This window comes from Mobula hypostoma, chromosome 1 (assembly GCF_963921235.1).
Source record: "Mobula hypostoma chromosome 1, sMobHyp1.1, whole genome shotgun sequence".
Taxonomy (NCBI): domain Eukaryota; kingdom Metazoa; phylum Chordata; class Chondrichthyes; order Myliobatiformes; family Myliobatidae; genus Mobula; species Mobula hypostoma.
The window spans coordinates 170,763,753-170,782,048 of record NC_086097.1 but is presented as its reverse complement, the minus strand read 5'-3'; the positions used below and the strand labels follow the sequence as shown (position 1 = coordinate 170,782,048).

Here is an 18,296-nt window from a genome sequence, read left to right as displayed (position 1 = left end):
TTAGATATAGTGTAGGATGTTTGACACATCAGTATTGAATATTATACAACTTCCAGAATGTATACTGACATCAGTGACCATTTTTAACTCATCATTCGGTTTAAATCCCGTAACAAAGAGAAGATGATGCTTGCACAGCATCTAGATCAGTCCTCGGCATTCCAAGGGTTTCACACCCAATGAATTACTTTTGAAAGGGAGACCAATCACAAGATTGGAATGTCAACTTTAAACAGCATTTGAACCAATGACACTTCCCAATTTTTTTAACTAGAAGGGTCAAGATGTAATACGACCAGTAACAGGCTATTCAGTTGAACAGGTCCAGACATTGCTTATGATTCACACTATCTTCATTAAACCTCAACAGTCTGTCTTCTTAACTTCTTCTTCCTTGATGTTCTTTCGCAACTCGCACTTGGTATGCCAACTGCTCTGCCTGTGAGTTGTGGACAGAGCTCAGCACATCATGGAAACTAGCTTCTGCTCCATGGACTTTGACTATACTTCTCACTGCCTTGGTAAAGTAGACAGCATGATCAAAGACCCCACCCACCCCAGACATTCTCTTTCCTCTCCTCTCCTGTGGAGTAGAAGATCATAAGCCTGAAAGCACTGACCGCCAGGCTCAAGGGCAGCTTAATATCTGCTCTTATAAGGCTATTGGGCAGTTGATTAATCCAACAAAATAGACTCTTGACATTATAACCTACCTCATGGCCTTTGCACCTTAATGTCTGCCTGCGCTGCCCTTTCTCTGCAAATTTATTCTGCATTCTGTCATTGGTTTCCCTTGTACTACTTCAATGTACTGATGTGATGAAATGGATGGCATGCAAAACAACATTTTTCACTGTACCTCAGGACATCGGAAAACAGTAAAACAATTTGCCAATTACCACTTAATTACGGCAATAATTAGAATCCCATCACTGGCTGGATATTTAATAAATAAATCTGGAATAACAGTTTGCTTTCAGTGATGGTGACTATGGAAGTATCAGTTCAGCTTCACTACAGCCCTGCAGGGAGAGAAATCTACTGTCCTTACAAAGCATGGCCAGTGCAGGACTCCAAAACCAATTCAACCCTGAACCGTCCAGCATGCCACACAGTTTAGTCGCTGGTTGGATAGGAATGGACAATAAATGATATCCTTACAGTGACATCCAATTCCTGTGAAATATTGAAAAAAGAACCTCTACCATTTATTCTGATGATTTTCTTCTGGCAATAGGTTTCACATTAAATAGGCCATTTCATTAACTGTTGGCACATAAATGCTAGTACGATTTAAAAAGCAAAGACATTCCTAACCTTTTGCCAAAGCTTTCTTCATCCTCAGTGCTGTCTATCACTACAAAAGCCAACTGATGCAGAGATGCCCACTCCAGTAGGTTCAATTCCAAAGCTGCCTGCCTCGTTGCTCACTTGTACGTGTACAATTGGCCATTCTGTCTTCTCTACTATAGCAAATACTTCAGTCATCTCAGAGAATTCAAAGAATCAAAACATGTATCCATATACAACTCTGAAATTTATATTTCTCCAGATAGTCACAAAACAAAGAAAGATCATGAAAGTCGTTCAGAGAGAAACATCAATGCCCACCCCCATCCCTGTACAAAAGAGAATGGCATCCCGATCCCCCAAAACCTCCCTTCACCTGCACAATATGGAGCAGGATCTCCAACCCCCTAAAAAAAACAACCCCTCCCCTGCACGAAGAAACTAACAGAACTTCAACTGTCAAACATCCTCCCCTTGACACCATATCCATTCAAATTCTCTCCTTCGCAACTCTACCTTTCTAATTACAGCTTCTCCCAGAAAGCTGACCCATTTGTTGATGTTCCCCAGCCTGAGTCATACAGCACAAAAACCGGCCCTTTGGCCCAACTGGTCCACGCTGATAAAGATTCCCATCTAACCCATCTCCATTTGGTTGTATTTGGTCCAGATAAACATCCTATCCATGTACCAGATGCATTAGGGACATTTAAGAGACTCTTAGATAGGTACATGGTTAAATGAAAAATAGAGGGATATGTGTGAGCAAAGGGTTATATAGATCTTGGAGTAAGTTAAAGGGTTGGTAGAACAACATGGGCTGAACAGCCTACACTTTGCAGAACTGTTCTATGCTTTATGTTCTATGTTGTTAATGAACCTGCCTCAACCACTCACCAGTCTCTGGTGAAAAAGCTGCCTCTCAGCTTTGTAATAATTCTCTCACCTCTCATCTTGAACATATACCCTCCTGTTCTTAATTCTGAAATCTGGAAAAAAAAAGTCTGTGTGCATTCATCCTTATCTATGCCCTGCATGACTTAATACACCTCTATAAAACCACCCCTTATTCTCCTATGCTACAACAAAAAGTCCCAACCTGCCTTCCGTAACTCAGTCCTTCAAGTCCCAGCAATATCCTTGTAATTCTCCTTTGCACTCTTTCCAGCTTAATGGTATCTCTCTTCTAGCAGGGGTGACCAAAACTGAACAGAGTGTTCCAAATGCACCCTCACCAACGCCTTGTACGACTGCAACATTACATCCTAAATTCTATAGTCAGTGCCCTGACTGGTAGCATGCCAAAAAGCTTCTTCACCACTCTGTCTACCAGTATCCAGTCCAAGGTTGAGAGAGAATGTCTGTGTCAAAAATCATCTTTGGTCACTCCCAGTTTGGCCTGGCAGTTTGGTATCACTCCCACCCACTGACATCCCATTTCATTAAATGAAATATTGCATACAACAGGCAACTGACTCAGGTGCGTGGCCATTTACTGCAGCAACTTATGTTGCTGACAACCACTCCTTTGTCAGCTCAAGAGTAACAGAGTGAAACATGCCCACCTCGAACAGCATTTTTACATATCCCAATCCATTAGCCTTCTAAGTATTTTGCAATGAAAGAGATACGACATTTTTTATCTGACAAGAACATAGAAGATAGAACACAACAGCACAGGAACAGGACCTTTGGCCCTCAAAAAGATTGTATCCCCTTCACCCTGGACGCACCCTCTTCTCATTGTTACCACGAGAAAGATGTATGGGAACCTAAAGACACACTCTCAACTGTTTAGGACAGCTTCTTCCACTCCAACATCAGATTTCTGAATGGATAATGAACCCATATATACCACCTCAATATTTCTTTCTTTTTATTTGCTCTCTTTTTGCACTATGTTGTATGGCTGTTGGATAGTTCAACATGCTTAAAGCGGACAGTTTTAAATAGCGTCACCTGCATCTGGTTGTGTTCAAAAAGCAATCATTTTTGTCAATGATATTTGGCAAGTTATAAGCAGTAAGACAATTCAGACCTACTTAGCTCATTATATTTTCAAGCATTCAGTCTTTAAGATGCCAGAAATGGCCTGGAGTGAAAAGGAAATGATTTCACTATCTCAACGAGTTAGAATCGAAGAAAAATTTGAAGGTATTGACAATCATCCTGAATGTTAAAATGAAAATGAAGATTTGAAGGATGCAGTCGTCAAAAACATTGTTTGAAGGCAGTTTATTACCTGCACTGGGCTGCAGATAATAGACGTATCTGCACACAGCTGCACTGATTTTGTTCATTTACAGTCAATCAAAAGAACACAGCAGCGTACACTGGATCAATTCTTCTGTCGATAACTGTTGGAACTAATACACAGTTTTATAGTTCCATAGTAGTTTTGGCAGTGTTCTAATTTGTTCTGTATTTCATTTAAATACATAATTTGTTACTCAATTAAATGGTAGTTTGTCTTTTTATATCTTTTTAACTACTTCCATGAAATCAGCTAATTGAGGCAGCCTCGGAATTGGGCCAAAATGTACTGGTCCCGATGTATCCCAATTAACCAGAATCCACTGTACATATTTCTTATTGCCATTTATAATTTTTTATTATTATGTATTGTAATGTACTGCTGCTGCAAAACAAATGTTGCGACATGCCGGTGATATTATACCTGATTCTGATAAACACATTCCAGACCATCGGTCTCACCATGTTCACTTGCTTGCTGCTGTCGGCCCTTCCTATCAGACCCACATCTCCTGTCCCATATCTTTCCATCAACACTTTCACTTGCTGGCCTGTTTCTCTGGTTCCCACTCCCTGCCTCACTAGTTTAAACTCTCCCAAATGGCACTAGCAGATTTCCCCATAAGGATATTGGTTCCCCTCCAAATTAGGCACTAACCATCCTTCTTGTACAGGTCCCAACTGCCCTGGGAGAGAGGATAATAATTCATGTAACTGAATACTGTATCTACCCTTTACATCAGCCATTACCTGTACTCATGGACTTGATGTTTAGAACATAGAATATAGAATAGTACAACACCAAATTGGCCCTTTGCGCTGTGCCAACATTTTAACCTACTCCTCAATCAGTCTAACCTTTCCTTCTAACAGAGCTATAAATTGGTGGTGGCATCCGTTAGTCTCGCGAGATCATGGATCTGCGCCTGGAAAGTCTCTGTGCCGACGCGGTGAGGTGACGCTGGAGTGTCCTCTCCAGGGTGCAGGCCTGGGCAAGGTTGTATGGAAGACAGGCAGTTGGCCATGCAGCAAGTCTCCCCTCTCCACGACACCGATGTTGTCCAAGGGAAGGACAAGGGCCAATACAGCTTGCACTAGTGTCATCGCAGGAGTTGCTAGAACGAGGTTGAAGGCAACGTCGGACTGCCTTAGGGTCTCCAGCTCCAGATTTGTCCTCAGGTTTACTCCTAAAGCCTTTCCCATGAGTGGGTATGGCCACAAGGCAGCAGAGGTTTGAAATCAGATTTTTCCCTCTCTTAGATGGACTGCCTTCCCAGGCTGACGAGCTCCATCTACCCGAAGCACTGGTTTTAAGGCGCCAGGACCCGCCTTCGCCCCTTCCCCTGTCAGTAGAAACAGTTCCACTGGGCTTAGAGGCTAAGTCACACGAGAAGGCCAAGAGTTGGACTTCGTTGTCAGAGGCTACTTGAAGCGCATGCCGTGAGGAGCACTTTTAAGTAGTGGGAACTTGTCCCCACTACCACTCCTCGGCTTGACAACCTTGAATAATCCTCTGTTTATCTTTCATCCACGTGCCTATCAGCTTCTACCACCATCCCCAGCAGTGCATTCCAAGCACTTAGCCACTCTCTATTTCGAAATGATGGCATGCAAAACAAAGTTTTTCACTGTAGCTTAGTACATTTGACAAAAATAAAACAATTGTGATTCCAATAACGAAGTGTATTTTTATAAACCATACATATCTGCAAATTAAACAAGATTGACACTTGTGCAGGTTGAACAGAATATAAAGGCAGCCCCTAAGTTATGTAAGGTTTCAGCTCTTGAAAACTCTCCATAAGCTGATTTCACTCTAAGTCAGAAACATCCATTATCTGCAACTACCCATATCACATCACTTGGCATACACTTGCTCATTGAATATTTACCTAATAATACCCATAATTAAGCTAATGGAATACATACTGCATCCAGACATTAATTAGTACAGTGAAACATGGCAAACGTCTATAGATGTGGAGTGAAGAGCATATTGACTGGCTGCACCTCAGCCTGGCATGGAAACACCAATCACCTTGAATGGAAAATCCTACAAAAAGTGCACACAGCCCAATTCATCACAGGTAGAGCCCTCCCCACCACTAAGTACATCTACATGGAGCGCTGTCACAGGAAAACAGCATCCATCATCACGGACCCCATCACCTAGGCCATGCTCTCTTCTCACTGCTGCCATCAGAAAAAGGTACAGGAGTCTCAGCCCCCACATCACTAGGTTCAGGAACATTTATTACTCCTCAACCGGCTTGCTCTTGAACCATTAGGGATAACTTGACTCAACTTCACTCACCCCATCACTGAACTGTTCCTACAACCTATAGACTCACCTTCAAGGATTCATCATCTCATGTTCTTGATATTTATTGCTTATTTATCTATTATTATTATTATTATTATTTGTGTGTTTTATTTTTGTATTTACACAGTTTGTTGTCTTTTGCACATTGGTTGTTTGTCCATCCTGTGGGGTGAGGTCTTTCATTGCTTCCATTATGTTTCTTGGATTTACTGAGAAAGAAAACAAATCTCAGGGTTGCATATGGTGACAAATATGTACTTTGATAATATATTTGCTTTGAACTTGGCACTTTGTGCTATTATAATTAATTTTATTTTTTCTCAGAATTAAGCTGGTAGAACCTGAAGCACAGTCATAGCAAAGCACACTCATTTCTCAACGGCTAGGAACTTTCAGACTATTTTAGTGGTGTTTAGTGGAGTTTTGTGGCTTTCTGAAGACTTACATGAATGTCACATGAATAATGCTCATGTGTAGTGACTTTGGGATGATATGAGTTATGGATATTACTATTGGAACATTGTATACCCTGTTCATGTTCCATAGTCTTTCAATTTCTTCTTTTAATTCAGCACATTTCTCGTGTTTTTCACGTATTGATTTCTGTGTGTTATGTGTGTTTGCAATGGTTTTATCTATTAAGAAAGTTGTTCTTGCTTGTTTATCCTGCAATATTCTATCCAGATGATTATTATGGATGGTCCAATTTGTAATAATGGATCAGTTGTAATATAATTTGTAGGGCTCTGACTCTAAAACTGGATCAGGCTTGTATTTATAGTAAGGAATGGTGTCTTTTATGAGTTTGTATTTTAAAGCAAGGTTTTGGTGAATGATGTTTGCCACTTGATTGTGCCTGTGTAAGTAATCAGATTGAGTTAAACTGCTGCAGGATCCCATAATGTGTTGGATTGTTTCTTGTTTCTCATGGAATTTCTGCATTTATCATCTTGAATTTGTTGGTCTTTTGTTGTGTATTTTCCATATTTTTTGTGTTAACCACCTGCTCTTGCATTGCTACAAGGAACCTTTCAATTTCTGTGAAGAGGTCTCCAACTCTGAGCCAGGTAGTTTGATGTTTCCTTGTTCACATCTAGTCTGCTCAGATCATGGGGATGTCATCCATGGAGGGTCATGCTCTTCCATTTGTTATCTTTTTCTTCTGTAGCGATAATCTCTTCATTTTTCTCGGTTGTGCTTTCATTTAAGTTTTGTAGCGTATACTTCTTATCAGAATTGTATATGCTGGCATGGAGTGCTGAAACCTGTTTTCATTGCTGGAAGTATGTCCTTCGAAGTTTTCTCTGACTGTGGTGTAAATTTTTAATGCCTGTTATTTCTCTTCATCCTCTGTCCCAGGTAGTATTAATCTAAGTGTGTTCAAGTGTGCATAGTGTTTTCTAAAATTTGACATTTCCATTCTTATTGTTGTAAATTTTCCAGATCTGTTTTGGGCCAAGATATTATGCCGAAAGAATATATTAATATTGGTATAGCGAGAGGGTTTATTGTTTTTGTTATATTTTTACTATTGAGGTCTGTTTGGCAGATTTTCTTAAACCTTGAAGTAAATTCTGTCATAAGTTTTCCCTTTATTGCGCTATGATCTATTTTCTTTGCTTGTTAATTTCCCAGGTACTTACATGTTTCATGTTCATCCTTTAATTGTATTGTATCCTGCTGCTCTGGTTTATATTCTACTAGCTCTATTGCACTTTTCTTTATGTTTAATGTTCTTCACTTATCCAGTCCAAAGTTTCAAAAAATAGTTCCATACCAGGCCATGATGCAATCAGGCAATATACTCTCTAGCACACATTTATAGAAATTTGTAATGTTTCACTGTCCTAATTAATGATTAGGATGCAGTATATATTCCTCTTCATTTCCTGCATCTGCACAATTAGTTTGATTGTGAACACTATTATTACATGAACATTGATTTCTTCAACTACCTGTAATTTTTTTTACTGTAAGGTTAGTAAAAGGGACTTCACTCACCTGGCATTACCTATCGTCTTCTAGCTAGTCCCCTTTTCCCTCCCTCCCCCCCCCACCTTTTTACTCTGGTATCTTCCCCCTTCCTTTCCAGTCCTGAAGAAGGGTCTCAGCCCAAAAAGTCAACTGTCTTATTTCCCTCCATAGATGCTGCCTGAACTGCTAAGCTGCTCCCAGCATTTTGTGTGCATTGCTCTTCATTTCCAGCATCTGCACAATCTCTTGTGGTTATCAGGAAGTAGGCCAGCAGTAGGCTAATTCAGACCCTCAAGCCTGCCCGACCATTCAATACAATCATTGCTGATCTGTCCCAGGCCTCAATTCCTCCTCTGTCAGAGATTCACTATCCACTGCCAGAGGAGTTCCTGCACACTTTTATTTTAAATGGCATGAATAGGAAAGGTTTAGAGGGACACAGACCAAACATAGGTAAATGAGACTAATTCAAATGGGCATCTTGGTCGGCATGAATGAATGGCCCAAAGGGCCTGTTTCCGTGCTGTTTTACTCTATGACTCTGTGTCCACCTCTTTCATCTTGTTAGTTTGCCTGCTCAGTCAAAAGGTCATTCACCAGTACAAACATCACAAAATCTACCACAATGTCCCTGTAGAATCTTATGTGCCTGAATAAAGTCACCCACCAGTCATTCTCCATAACTGTAAAGAAATGAGATCGGATTTGGGGAGCAGAGGCTGGGGTTATCCTCCTGAGTGAAAGAAAGCTGAAGGAAAAATTCAAGAGAAGTGTTCAAAACCTTCAAGGGTGCCAGTGGAGGAAATGAGAAGAATCTGACTGCAGCAGCTGGAGGTTGGAAACCAGAAGAGAGCTTAAAATAATGTTGGATTGGTTTCTCCAGAGTGTCAGAGGCAGAGGCCTGACAGAAGTGTACTAGATTATAAAAGGCAAAGATAGGATAGATAATCAGAGTGTCTTTCCCTAGGTGGAAATGCCAAAGACTGAAGGGCACAGCTTTAATGTGAGAGGGAGGATTACAGGAAATTTGCAAAGCAAGTTTTTACACAGAGAGTAGAACACATTTCCAGGGTAAGTGGTAGAAGTAGATAGAACAGCAAAATTTTAGAGACTCTTACACAGGCACACAAATAGGTGGAAAATGGAGAGATACATGCATTGCAGAGGCAGAATGGATTAGTTGAACTTGGCATGGTTAGCACAGACAAAGTGGGCCAAAGGATCTGTTGCAGTACAATGCTCTATGTAAGACAGGGAGTTAAGGTGACTGGTTAAAGGATCATAGAACACATATTTTTGTGCTATATATTCTTATAGCACAAAGGAGACCCTTTGACCTATCGGATCTGTGCTTTTCCTTCCATACAGCAGACCCAGCCTGTTCAATTATCTTTGGAAGATGCTGATTGCAGAAATTCAACATGTTCTCCATTGACTGTCACAGGCTTTTACAGAAGTACCATAGAAAGCATCCTACCAGGACACATCAGCCTTGGCATGGTAACTGCTCTGCAAGAGACCACAAGGAACTACAGCGAGCAGCACAGCAAATCACAAAAAGCAGCCTTCCCTCCATTGATTCTGTCTACACTTTTTGCTGCCTCAGGAAAAGGCCAGCATAATCAAAGGCTCTATCCACCCTGGAGATTCTATGTTCTTCACCCTTATATCAAGCAGAATATACAAAAACCTGAAAGCACACACCACCAGCCTTAAGGACAGCTTCTGTCCCTTATTATAACACTATTGAATGGTGCACTTGTACAATAAGATGGGCTCTTGATCTCACAATCTACCTTATCACGGCGTTGTACCTTTTTATCTGCCTGCACTGCACTTTCTCTGAACTGCAACACTTCATTCTGCATTCTGTTATTGTTTTCCAGATGCACAGATGTGATGAAATGTTCTGTATAGATGGCATACAAAACAAAATTCATTTCTGTTCACATGGCATAAGTAGGAAAAGGGAGAGGTCCTGAAGAGAGAATATAGGTGCTCATGCTACGTGCCAGTGAGGGTAAGATTAGGATGATTTGGCAGATGAATGTGTGGCAGAAGAATGGATGCAGGGGACAGGGTTTCAGATTTCTGGATCATTGTGATCTCTTCTGAGAGAAAAGGACAGGTTACCCCTGAACCTGAGAGAGACCAATATCCTTGCAGGCAAGTTTGCTAGAGCTGTTGGGGAGGGTTAAACTAACTCATCTAGAGGATGGGTAGTGGAGTGATAGGGCCATAGATGGGGCAGTTGATATACAAGTAGATGCAGTGTTTAGGAAGGTCAGGCAGACAGAAAGAAAGAAAGGCAAAATTGCAGTCAGTGGAATGTTAAAGTGCAACAGGGGGGCAGAAGCAAAAGAAGTTGGTGAATAAAGAACTGAGAGTATTACATGTGAAGCCACAGAGTATATGGAATAAGGTAGATGGTCTTGCAGCACAGGTAGAGATTAGTAGGTATGATGATCTGGAAGTTGCTCAGCTTTAGCTGAAAGAAGATCATAGTTGTGAGCTTAACATTCAAGGATACACATTGTATTGAAAGGACAGGATGTTAGGCAGGGGGGAGTGGCTCTGTTGATAAAAAAAAAGAAATCAAATCTTTAGAAAGAGGTAGGTAGAGTTAAAAAACTGCAAAGGTAAGAAAAAAAATCTGTGATGAGAATTATATAGAGGCTTCTGAACAGTAGCCAGGATTTGGGCAACAAATTACAATCGGACATAGAAGAGGCATGTAAAAAGGGCAATGTTGCGATAATCATGGGAGATTTCAATATGCTGGTAGATTGGTGCTGAATCCCAAGAGGAACTTTGTAGATTACCAACGAGATGTTTTTTGGAACAGCTTGTTGTTGACCCTACAAAGGGATAGGCAAATCTGGACTGGATGTTATGTATGACAAAGATATGATTAGAAAGTTTAAGGTAAAGGAACCTTTAGGAGCCAGTGATCAGAATATGATAGAATTCACCCTACAGTTTGAGAAGAAGAAGCTAAAATCAGATGTATCAGTATTGCAGCAAGTAAAAGGAATTAGAGATGAGAGAGGAGCTGGTCAAAGTTGATTGGAAGGGGACACAAACAGGGATGATTGTAGTACAGCAGTGGCTGGTGTTTCTAGGGGAAATTCAGAAGGTGCAGGAAAAATACATTCCGAAGATGAAGAGGTATTCTAAAGGGAGAATGAGACAACTGCGTTGACAAGAGAAGTCAAGGACAGCATCAAAGCAAAAGAGAGGGTATATAATATAGCAAAAAATTGTAAGAACGTAGAGAATGGCAAAGCTTTTAAAAACAAACAGAAGTCAACTAAAAAAGCCATTGAGAGAGAAAAGATGAAATTTGAAGGTAAGCTAACCAATAACATAAAAGAGGATGAAAAAAGATTTTTCAGATATATAGGAGAAAAAGTGATGTGAGTGGATTTCGAACCACTGGAAAAAAACTTTGGAGAGGTTGTAATGCTGGACAAAGTAAAGGTGGAGGAACTTAAGAAGTATTTTGTGTCAGTATTCACGGTGGATGACACTAGCAGAATGCTAGAGATGCGAGAGTCTCAGGGAGCAGAAGTGAGTATAGTACAAAGGAGAAGGTGCTTTGGGAAACTGAAAAGTTTGAAGGTAAGTAAGTCACCTGGACCAGATGAAAGAGGTAGCTGAAGAGATTGTGGAGACATTAGTAATGATCTTTCAAGAATCAAAAGATTCTGGAATAGTTCCATAAGATATAGGAGCAGAATTAAGCCATTCCAAAGTTCCTGAGGACTGGAAAATTGCAAATGTCATTACACTCTTTAAGAAGGGAGGGAGGCAGAGAAAATGAAATATGGCCAGTTAGCCTAACTTCAGTGGTTTGAAAATTGTTGCAGTCTATTATTAAGGATAAGGTGTTGGGGTACTTGGAAGCACATGATAAAACAGTCCAAAGTCAGCACAGTTTTCCAAACAGGAAATCTGGCTTTACTAATCTGTTGGAATTCATTGAGTAATTAACAAGCAGAATAGGCAAAAGAGAGTCAGTGGATGATGTTTATTTGGATTTTCAGAGGGCCTTTGACAAGGTGCTACACATGAGGCTGCTTAACAAAATAAAAGCCCATGGTATTACTAGAATGGATAGAAGATTGGCTGACTGGCAGGAGGCAAAGACTAGTAATAAAGGGGGCCTTTTCTGGTTAGCTGTGGGTGACTAGTGGTGTGTTGCAGGGGTTGGTGTTGAGAATGCTTCTTTTCGCCTTTTATAACAATGATTTGGATGAAGGAATCAATGATTTTGAGGCCAAGTTTAAGGACAATATGACGATAGGTGGAAGGGCAGAGAGTGTTGAGGAAGCAGGGTTTCAGCAAAAGTACTTAGACAGATTGGGGGAATGAGAAAAGAAGTGACAGATGGAATATAATATCAGGAAGTGTGTGGTCATGTACGTTGGCAAAAGGGATCAAGGTGGGGACTATTTCATAAATGGGGAGAAAGTTTAATAATCAGAGGTGCAGAGTGACTTAGGAGTTCTCGTGCAGGATTTCATGACTGTTAGTTTGCGGGTTGAGTTGTTGGTAAGGAAGGCAAATGCAATGATAGCATTCATTTCAAGAGGGCTAGAATACAAAAACAAGGATGTAATGCTGAGGTTTTATATGGCATTGGTCAGACTGCACTTGGAGAATTGTGAGCAGTTTTGGGCCCCTTATCTAAGAAAGGATGTGCTGGCATTGAGTTCAGAGGAGGTTTACAAGAATGATCCCAGGAATGATAGGGTTAACCTATGAGGAGATTTGATGGCTCTGGGCCTGGACCCATTGTAGTTTAGAAATATGTGGGCTGGATTTCATTGAAACCTATCAAATGTTGAAAGGTCTGAATGGAGTGGATGTAGAGAGGATGTTTCCTATAGTGGGGGAGTCTAGGTCCTAAGGGCACAGCCTCAGAATAGAGGGACATCAATTTATAACAGCGATAAGGGTAAATTTCTCCAGCCAGCAGGTGGTGAATCTATGGAATTCTTTGCAACATGCAGTAATGGAGGCCAAGTCATTGCGTATATTCAAGGAGGAAGTTGATAGGTTCTTAATTAATCAGGGCATCAAAGGTTATGAGGAGAAGGCAAAAGAATGGGGTTGAAAGGGATAATAAATCAGCCATGATGGAATGGTGGGGCAGGCTCAATGTGCCAAATGGCCCAATTCTGCTCCTAGTTCTTATAATAAACAAATTTACTTATTTCCTTGCAGGGCAGTGAGTTCCACATCATACCGAACCTCAAAAAAGCTTTTCCTCACTGGTCCTTTTTATTTATTTTCAAAAATGTTAAATGTGCTTATGTCAGTGCCTGAACCATCAGCTTGCCCTCTCTAATCACAGCTCTTTGCAATTCTTATCGCCACAGAGATCCCAGTATTCAATGGGGAAATAATGAAACACTGTAAACAACGAGATGTGATAACCTAGAATTAACAGCCTGAATGGTGGTGGACCCAGCTCAGCAATAGGCTTCAAAAACTAGCTGGTTAAACACATGCAGGAAGTACCTGCAGCACTTTGGAGAAGAAGCAAGGAAATGAAGCTAGTTGGGTGGATCTTTCAAAAGAGGCAGCAGAAACTCAGTGGGCTGAAAGGCCCCTTTGTGTGTTGTATCATCTTCCTGTGAAGTCAGCAGTGAAGAGTCAAAAGCAACACATACAAAATGCTGGCAGAACTCAACAAGATAAACAGCATCTATGGAGAGGAATAAGCAGTTCACATTTCAGGCTAAGACCCTTCATCAAGAAACTGTTGATGATTCATGTACCTTGATGAAGAGCCTCAGCCCAAAATGTTGACTGTTTATAGATGTTGCCTGACATATTGTGTTTCTCCAGCATTTTGTGTGTGTTGCTCAAATGTCCAGCAGCTGCAGAATCTCTGGTGTGTAAGGGTCGAGGACAAGCTGTGTTACTGGAAGGATACCTCAAATAATTCAACTAGGTAACTCGTAAATTGAAACAATTCCTACTGAGGTTCAAATGCAATTTTCAAATGGAAATTGGGTAAATGTGATCCAACTGTGAGGAAGGAAAATGGGGAGTGAAGCTAATTGGACAAATCATACATACAGCCAGCACAAGCATGATAGACCAAGTGGCCTCCCTCTGTGCTGGAATGAACTGAAGCAAAATGTATCTCTGCCCCAAGACATTGCATCAAATGAGAAGGTTACAGGATCTGAAATGTTTCACCTTCCAGGGCACTGTGTCAGAAATTCCTCTCCAATTAGCTTAGAGGAACTCATTTATTTCAGAAGTGATACTTCTTTTGAAAAACAGTAAATGAAATCTTAAACAAGTTCATGAGTGATTTTTAGACCCATATCCCCTAAGCATCCATTCAAAGCCAAATGTTCCAATTAGGAGATCGATTGAGAACACATTTAGAAGGTGAAGAGCAGTTGACCTTGTTTACCTTCCCCACATATAATGGGTCTGTGCCTGTGTACTCCTCCAGCACAAAGAACTGATTCCATACCCAGCCCCTCTTCACCCGCCTGTGAGCCTCCTGCACCTTTGTCAGGTGGGGTCTGGGCAACGAAGGCGAAGGATCTGATTGACTTGTCATACCAAGTCCCAGGAAGAGTGACACAATCGCGAGGACATAGCAGTACTGTCTGTCTCTTAGCTTCATTCTTTCACTTCAGTGGGGAGGTGGGGTTGCTTCGTCGGGAACACAAGCCACAGTTCCAATTGTTTCGGTAGTAATAGCCTCGGGCAGTGTTGTCAGTCTGCAGTCCAGAGATAATAAATAGTTGCTGGCTGCGCCAGGGAAGCTTGTTCTTGCAGAATAAACTTCACTGAAGAAGTAGTGTAATGGACACCTGGTACAGATAAAGACAAGAGCACCTGTCAGTTAACTTACTTTACCATCCAGTGTCACTTTGTGCAACATCTTGAGAGGCAAGATCCAAATAAGTAAGACAAAACAATAAGACTAACTTTTCAGTCAAAGCCAAGACTCATGATACAACAATATTGCCTGAGAGACGTTGAAATAGATACACATTATGTAATGAGGTTGCTAGGCTGAATAAAAAACAATTGGTTTTACCCTGCTGGATACCAAGTTTATCTTTGTTCTCTATTAAATCATCAGATTGTTCCAAAATAATTTTCAATAGCAAATTAGACTAATTCTGATCTACTTATGCTTTGCTTTCAAATAAATTGAGTCCAATTACAAATGGGATTTGCTTGAATTAGAGTCAATGATTTCAGATTTAGATCATTTTTAGCTGGGTCCAACCTTTTATAGTTTTATATATCTTCTTCCTTATTATTATTTACACTATACATTTTTTATGTCCATATTACCCAAATGTTGACTCAGTGCACTACAGAATTGTAACTTTTTCTTTATATAACCATATAACAATTACAGCACGGAAACAGGCCATTTCGGCCCTTCTAGTCCGTGCCAAACGCTTAATCTCACCTAGTCCCACCGACCTTCCATCAGCCCATAACTTTCCGTTCCTTTCCTGTCCGTAAATCTATCCAATTTAACTTTAAACGACAACATCGAACCTGCCTCAACCACTTCTGCTGGAAGCCCATTCCACACAGCTACCACTCTCTGAGTAAAGAAGTTCCCCCTCATTGTTACCCCTAAACTTTTGCCCTTTAACTCTCAAATCATGTCCTCTTGTTTGAATCTCCCCCACTTTCAATGGAAAAAGCCTATCCACGTCAACTCTATCTATCCCCCTTATAATTTTAAATACCTCTACCAAGTCCCCCTCAACCTTCTACGCTCCAAAGGATAAAGACCCAACTTGTTCAACCTTTCTCTGTTTGTGATGAAACCCAGGTAACATTCCAGTAAGTCTTCTCTATACTCTATTTTGTTGACATCTATTTTGAGATTGAGTTAGTATAAAGAATCAGAACCTTGGATTGTCAGGAGAGAGAAACATTCTTCATATGAAAATCAGAAGATATGCCACCACCGAGAAAACCTCTGAACACACTCAACATTTTAGGGACAGTTTAATAACCTCTGCCACAGATTACTGAATAGTCTGTAACCCCATGAACACTACCTCACTTCACCGCACTGTTCCTCTTTTGCACTCTTTATCTTTAATTGTAACTTAAATTCCCGAGTTAGAATCCAAGTCGGGCCACCCCCCCGAGCACACTTTCCATCTGTGCCGGGTTGAGTGTTGAGCTAGCCACTTGGCCTCGTAAAAAAAAAGTGTCGAGTCAGGAATGTTCATATCGTGACCCGGTTAATCCGAAAGGAGACCAATCCTGACACCAGGCGCCAGACAAGAATAGCTGAGTGACTGGTGTGACACGATAAAAAAAACGTAACTTATAATAATTTTTTTAATGCTCGCACCGTACTGCTGCCACAAAACAACAAATTTCACAACGTATGTCAGTGATAATAAAACAGAAAAATGAACCGCAGTTACTAGAGATCTAAGTTTAAAGTTGAAACTAAATTTATTATCAAAATACGTATATGTTACCATATACTACCTTGAAATTCATTTTCTTGCCAGCATTTAAGGCAAAATGAAAAAATCCTTTCTTGAAATAAAATCAGAAAATGCTGGAAACACACAGCAGGTCAGACAGCATCTGCTGAAAGAGAAAGAGATTAACAATTCAGGTTGGAGTTCTTCACCAGACATTAACTGCATTTCATAAACACAAGAGATTCTGCAGTTGATGGAAATCCAGAGTAGCACACACAAAATGCGGGAGGAATTCAGCAGGTCAGGCAGCATCTATAGAAAGGAATAAAGACCTGATGAAGGATCTCAGCCCAAAGCATCAACTCTTTATTCCTCTCCATAGATGCTGCCTAACCTGCTGAGTTTCTTTAGCATCTTGTGTGCATTAACTCCATTCCTCTTTTCATTGCTGTTGTCTGATGAGCAGACCCATTTTAATATTCTCGGAACATACATCAAAGTTGCTGGTGAACGCAGCAGGCCAAGCAGCATCTATAGGAAGAGGCGCAGTCGACGTTTCAGGCCGAGACCCTTCATCTCGGCCTGAAACGTCAACTGCGCCTCTTCCTATAGATGCTGCTTGGCCTGCTGCGTTCACCAGCAACTTTGATGTATGTTGCTTGAATTTCCAGCATCTGCAGAATTCCTGTTGTTTGCGTTAATATTCTCGGATTCTCTTCTTTGTATGGATCTGCATCGACTGGTATTCTGAACACTTGTGTATCTGTGTTATACTTATCATATCACTGGTAGGATGTGGACATTCAAGGCAGTTAAGATATGTCCTTAAAATCTTACAAGTTGTAACATACCAGAGGGGGATCCAAGCTATGCGTGGATATAACACGATTGCCAAGGAAGTGACAGAAACCACAGTATCTTAATAATGAGTTAAGTCTTTATCATCTTCAGAAAGAATTCTCCTAATTGCACTTTCACTCAAACTAAAAGAAAATTACACCAGTCCCTGAGAAGTCAGCTATGTGCACTGCATTAGTATGATGCAATTGGTTTAGATTTCAGTGATGCAGTTTGGCTCACAATGTCAATCAGTTGATTAATTAGATTGGAAACACTGATTTGAGGAAGGAAAGTCAATGGAGTTCAGAAGGATGAGGAGGGAATCTCATTGAAACCTACCGGACACTAAATAACCTGGATCAGGTGGACATGCAGAGAAAGTTTCCATTAGTAGGAGAGATTGGGATCCCAGGGCACAGCCTTAGAATAAATGGCTTTCTCTTTAAAACGGTAATGAGAAGAACTTCCTTCAGTACAAAAGTGGTGCATCTGTGGGGATAAGGTACTGCAGGTATTTAACGCAGAGACTGATAACCTTTTCATTGCTAAGGGGGTCAATGGTTATAAGGGTTAAGAAAAAAAACAGACGTGATTGAATGGTGGAGCAGATTTGATGGGCCAAACTGTCTAATTCTGCTGAGTTACCTTATTGGTTATGAAAATTAGACATGTGGCATGGGGAGGAAACGGCCAAGGGCATCAGACAATGAGTGACCTATCAGTCAGTATGTTTCCCAGGGATGATAAATTCAGGGATCTTGTGATTTGTGTGACCTAATGAGAGTGAGCACGTTGTCGCCCTGCGGCCTGACAAATCCCTTGGTCTTAATGAACTTCATAGGGAATATGTCACAGGGAAATATAGAAACTCTTATTAAAAAGAGCCATCAGATTTCTGAATAGACAATCGACTCATGAAGACTCCCTCAGTATTTTTCACAAACAAGAGAAAATCTGCAGATGCTGGAAATCCAAGCAACACACACAAAATGCTGGAGAAACTCAGCAGGCCAGGCAGCATCTATGGAAAGGAGTAAACAGTCAACATTTTGGCCCGAAAAGTCAGTTGGATTCTTTTCCATAGATGCTGCCTGGCCTGCTAGGTCCCTCCTGCATTTTGTGCGTGTTGGTCAATATTCTTCCCTGTCTTTTTACACTCTGTGTGT

The 18,296-nt window shown here is 40.8% G+C and overlaps 1 protein-coding gene across 2 annotated transcripts in view; it reads right to left on the bottom strand.

Moving 5' to 3' along the window:
• Positions 1-18,296, bottom strand: part of LOC134342600 (cadherin-7-like) — a 232,820-nt gene that overhangs the window by 164,748 nt on the left and 49,776 nt on the right. Inside the window, exons 2-3 of one of the 2 annotated variants that reach the window (XM_063040931.1) lie at positions 16,352-16,456; positions 14,277-14,685 (exon numbers count right to left, since the gene is read on the bottom strand). In XM_063040931.1, coding sequence (XP_062897001.1) covers positions 14,277-14,495 — 219 coding nt within the window. In that variant the 5' untranslated portion in view covers positions 14,496-14,685; positions 16,352-16,456. The remainder of the gene's footprint in view (positions 1-14,276; positions 14,686-16,351; positions 16,457-18,296) is intronic. The other variant, XM_063040923.1, reaches the window with a different exon arrangement.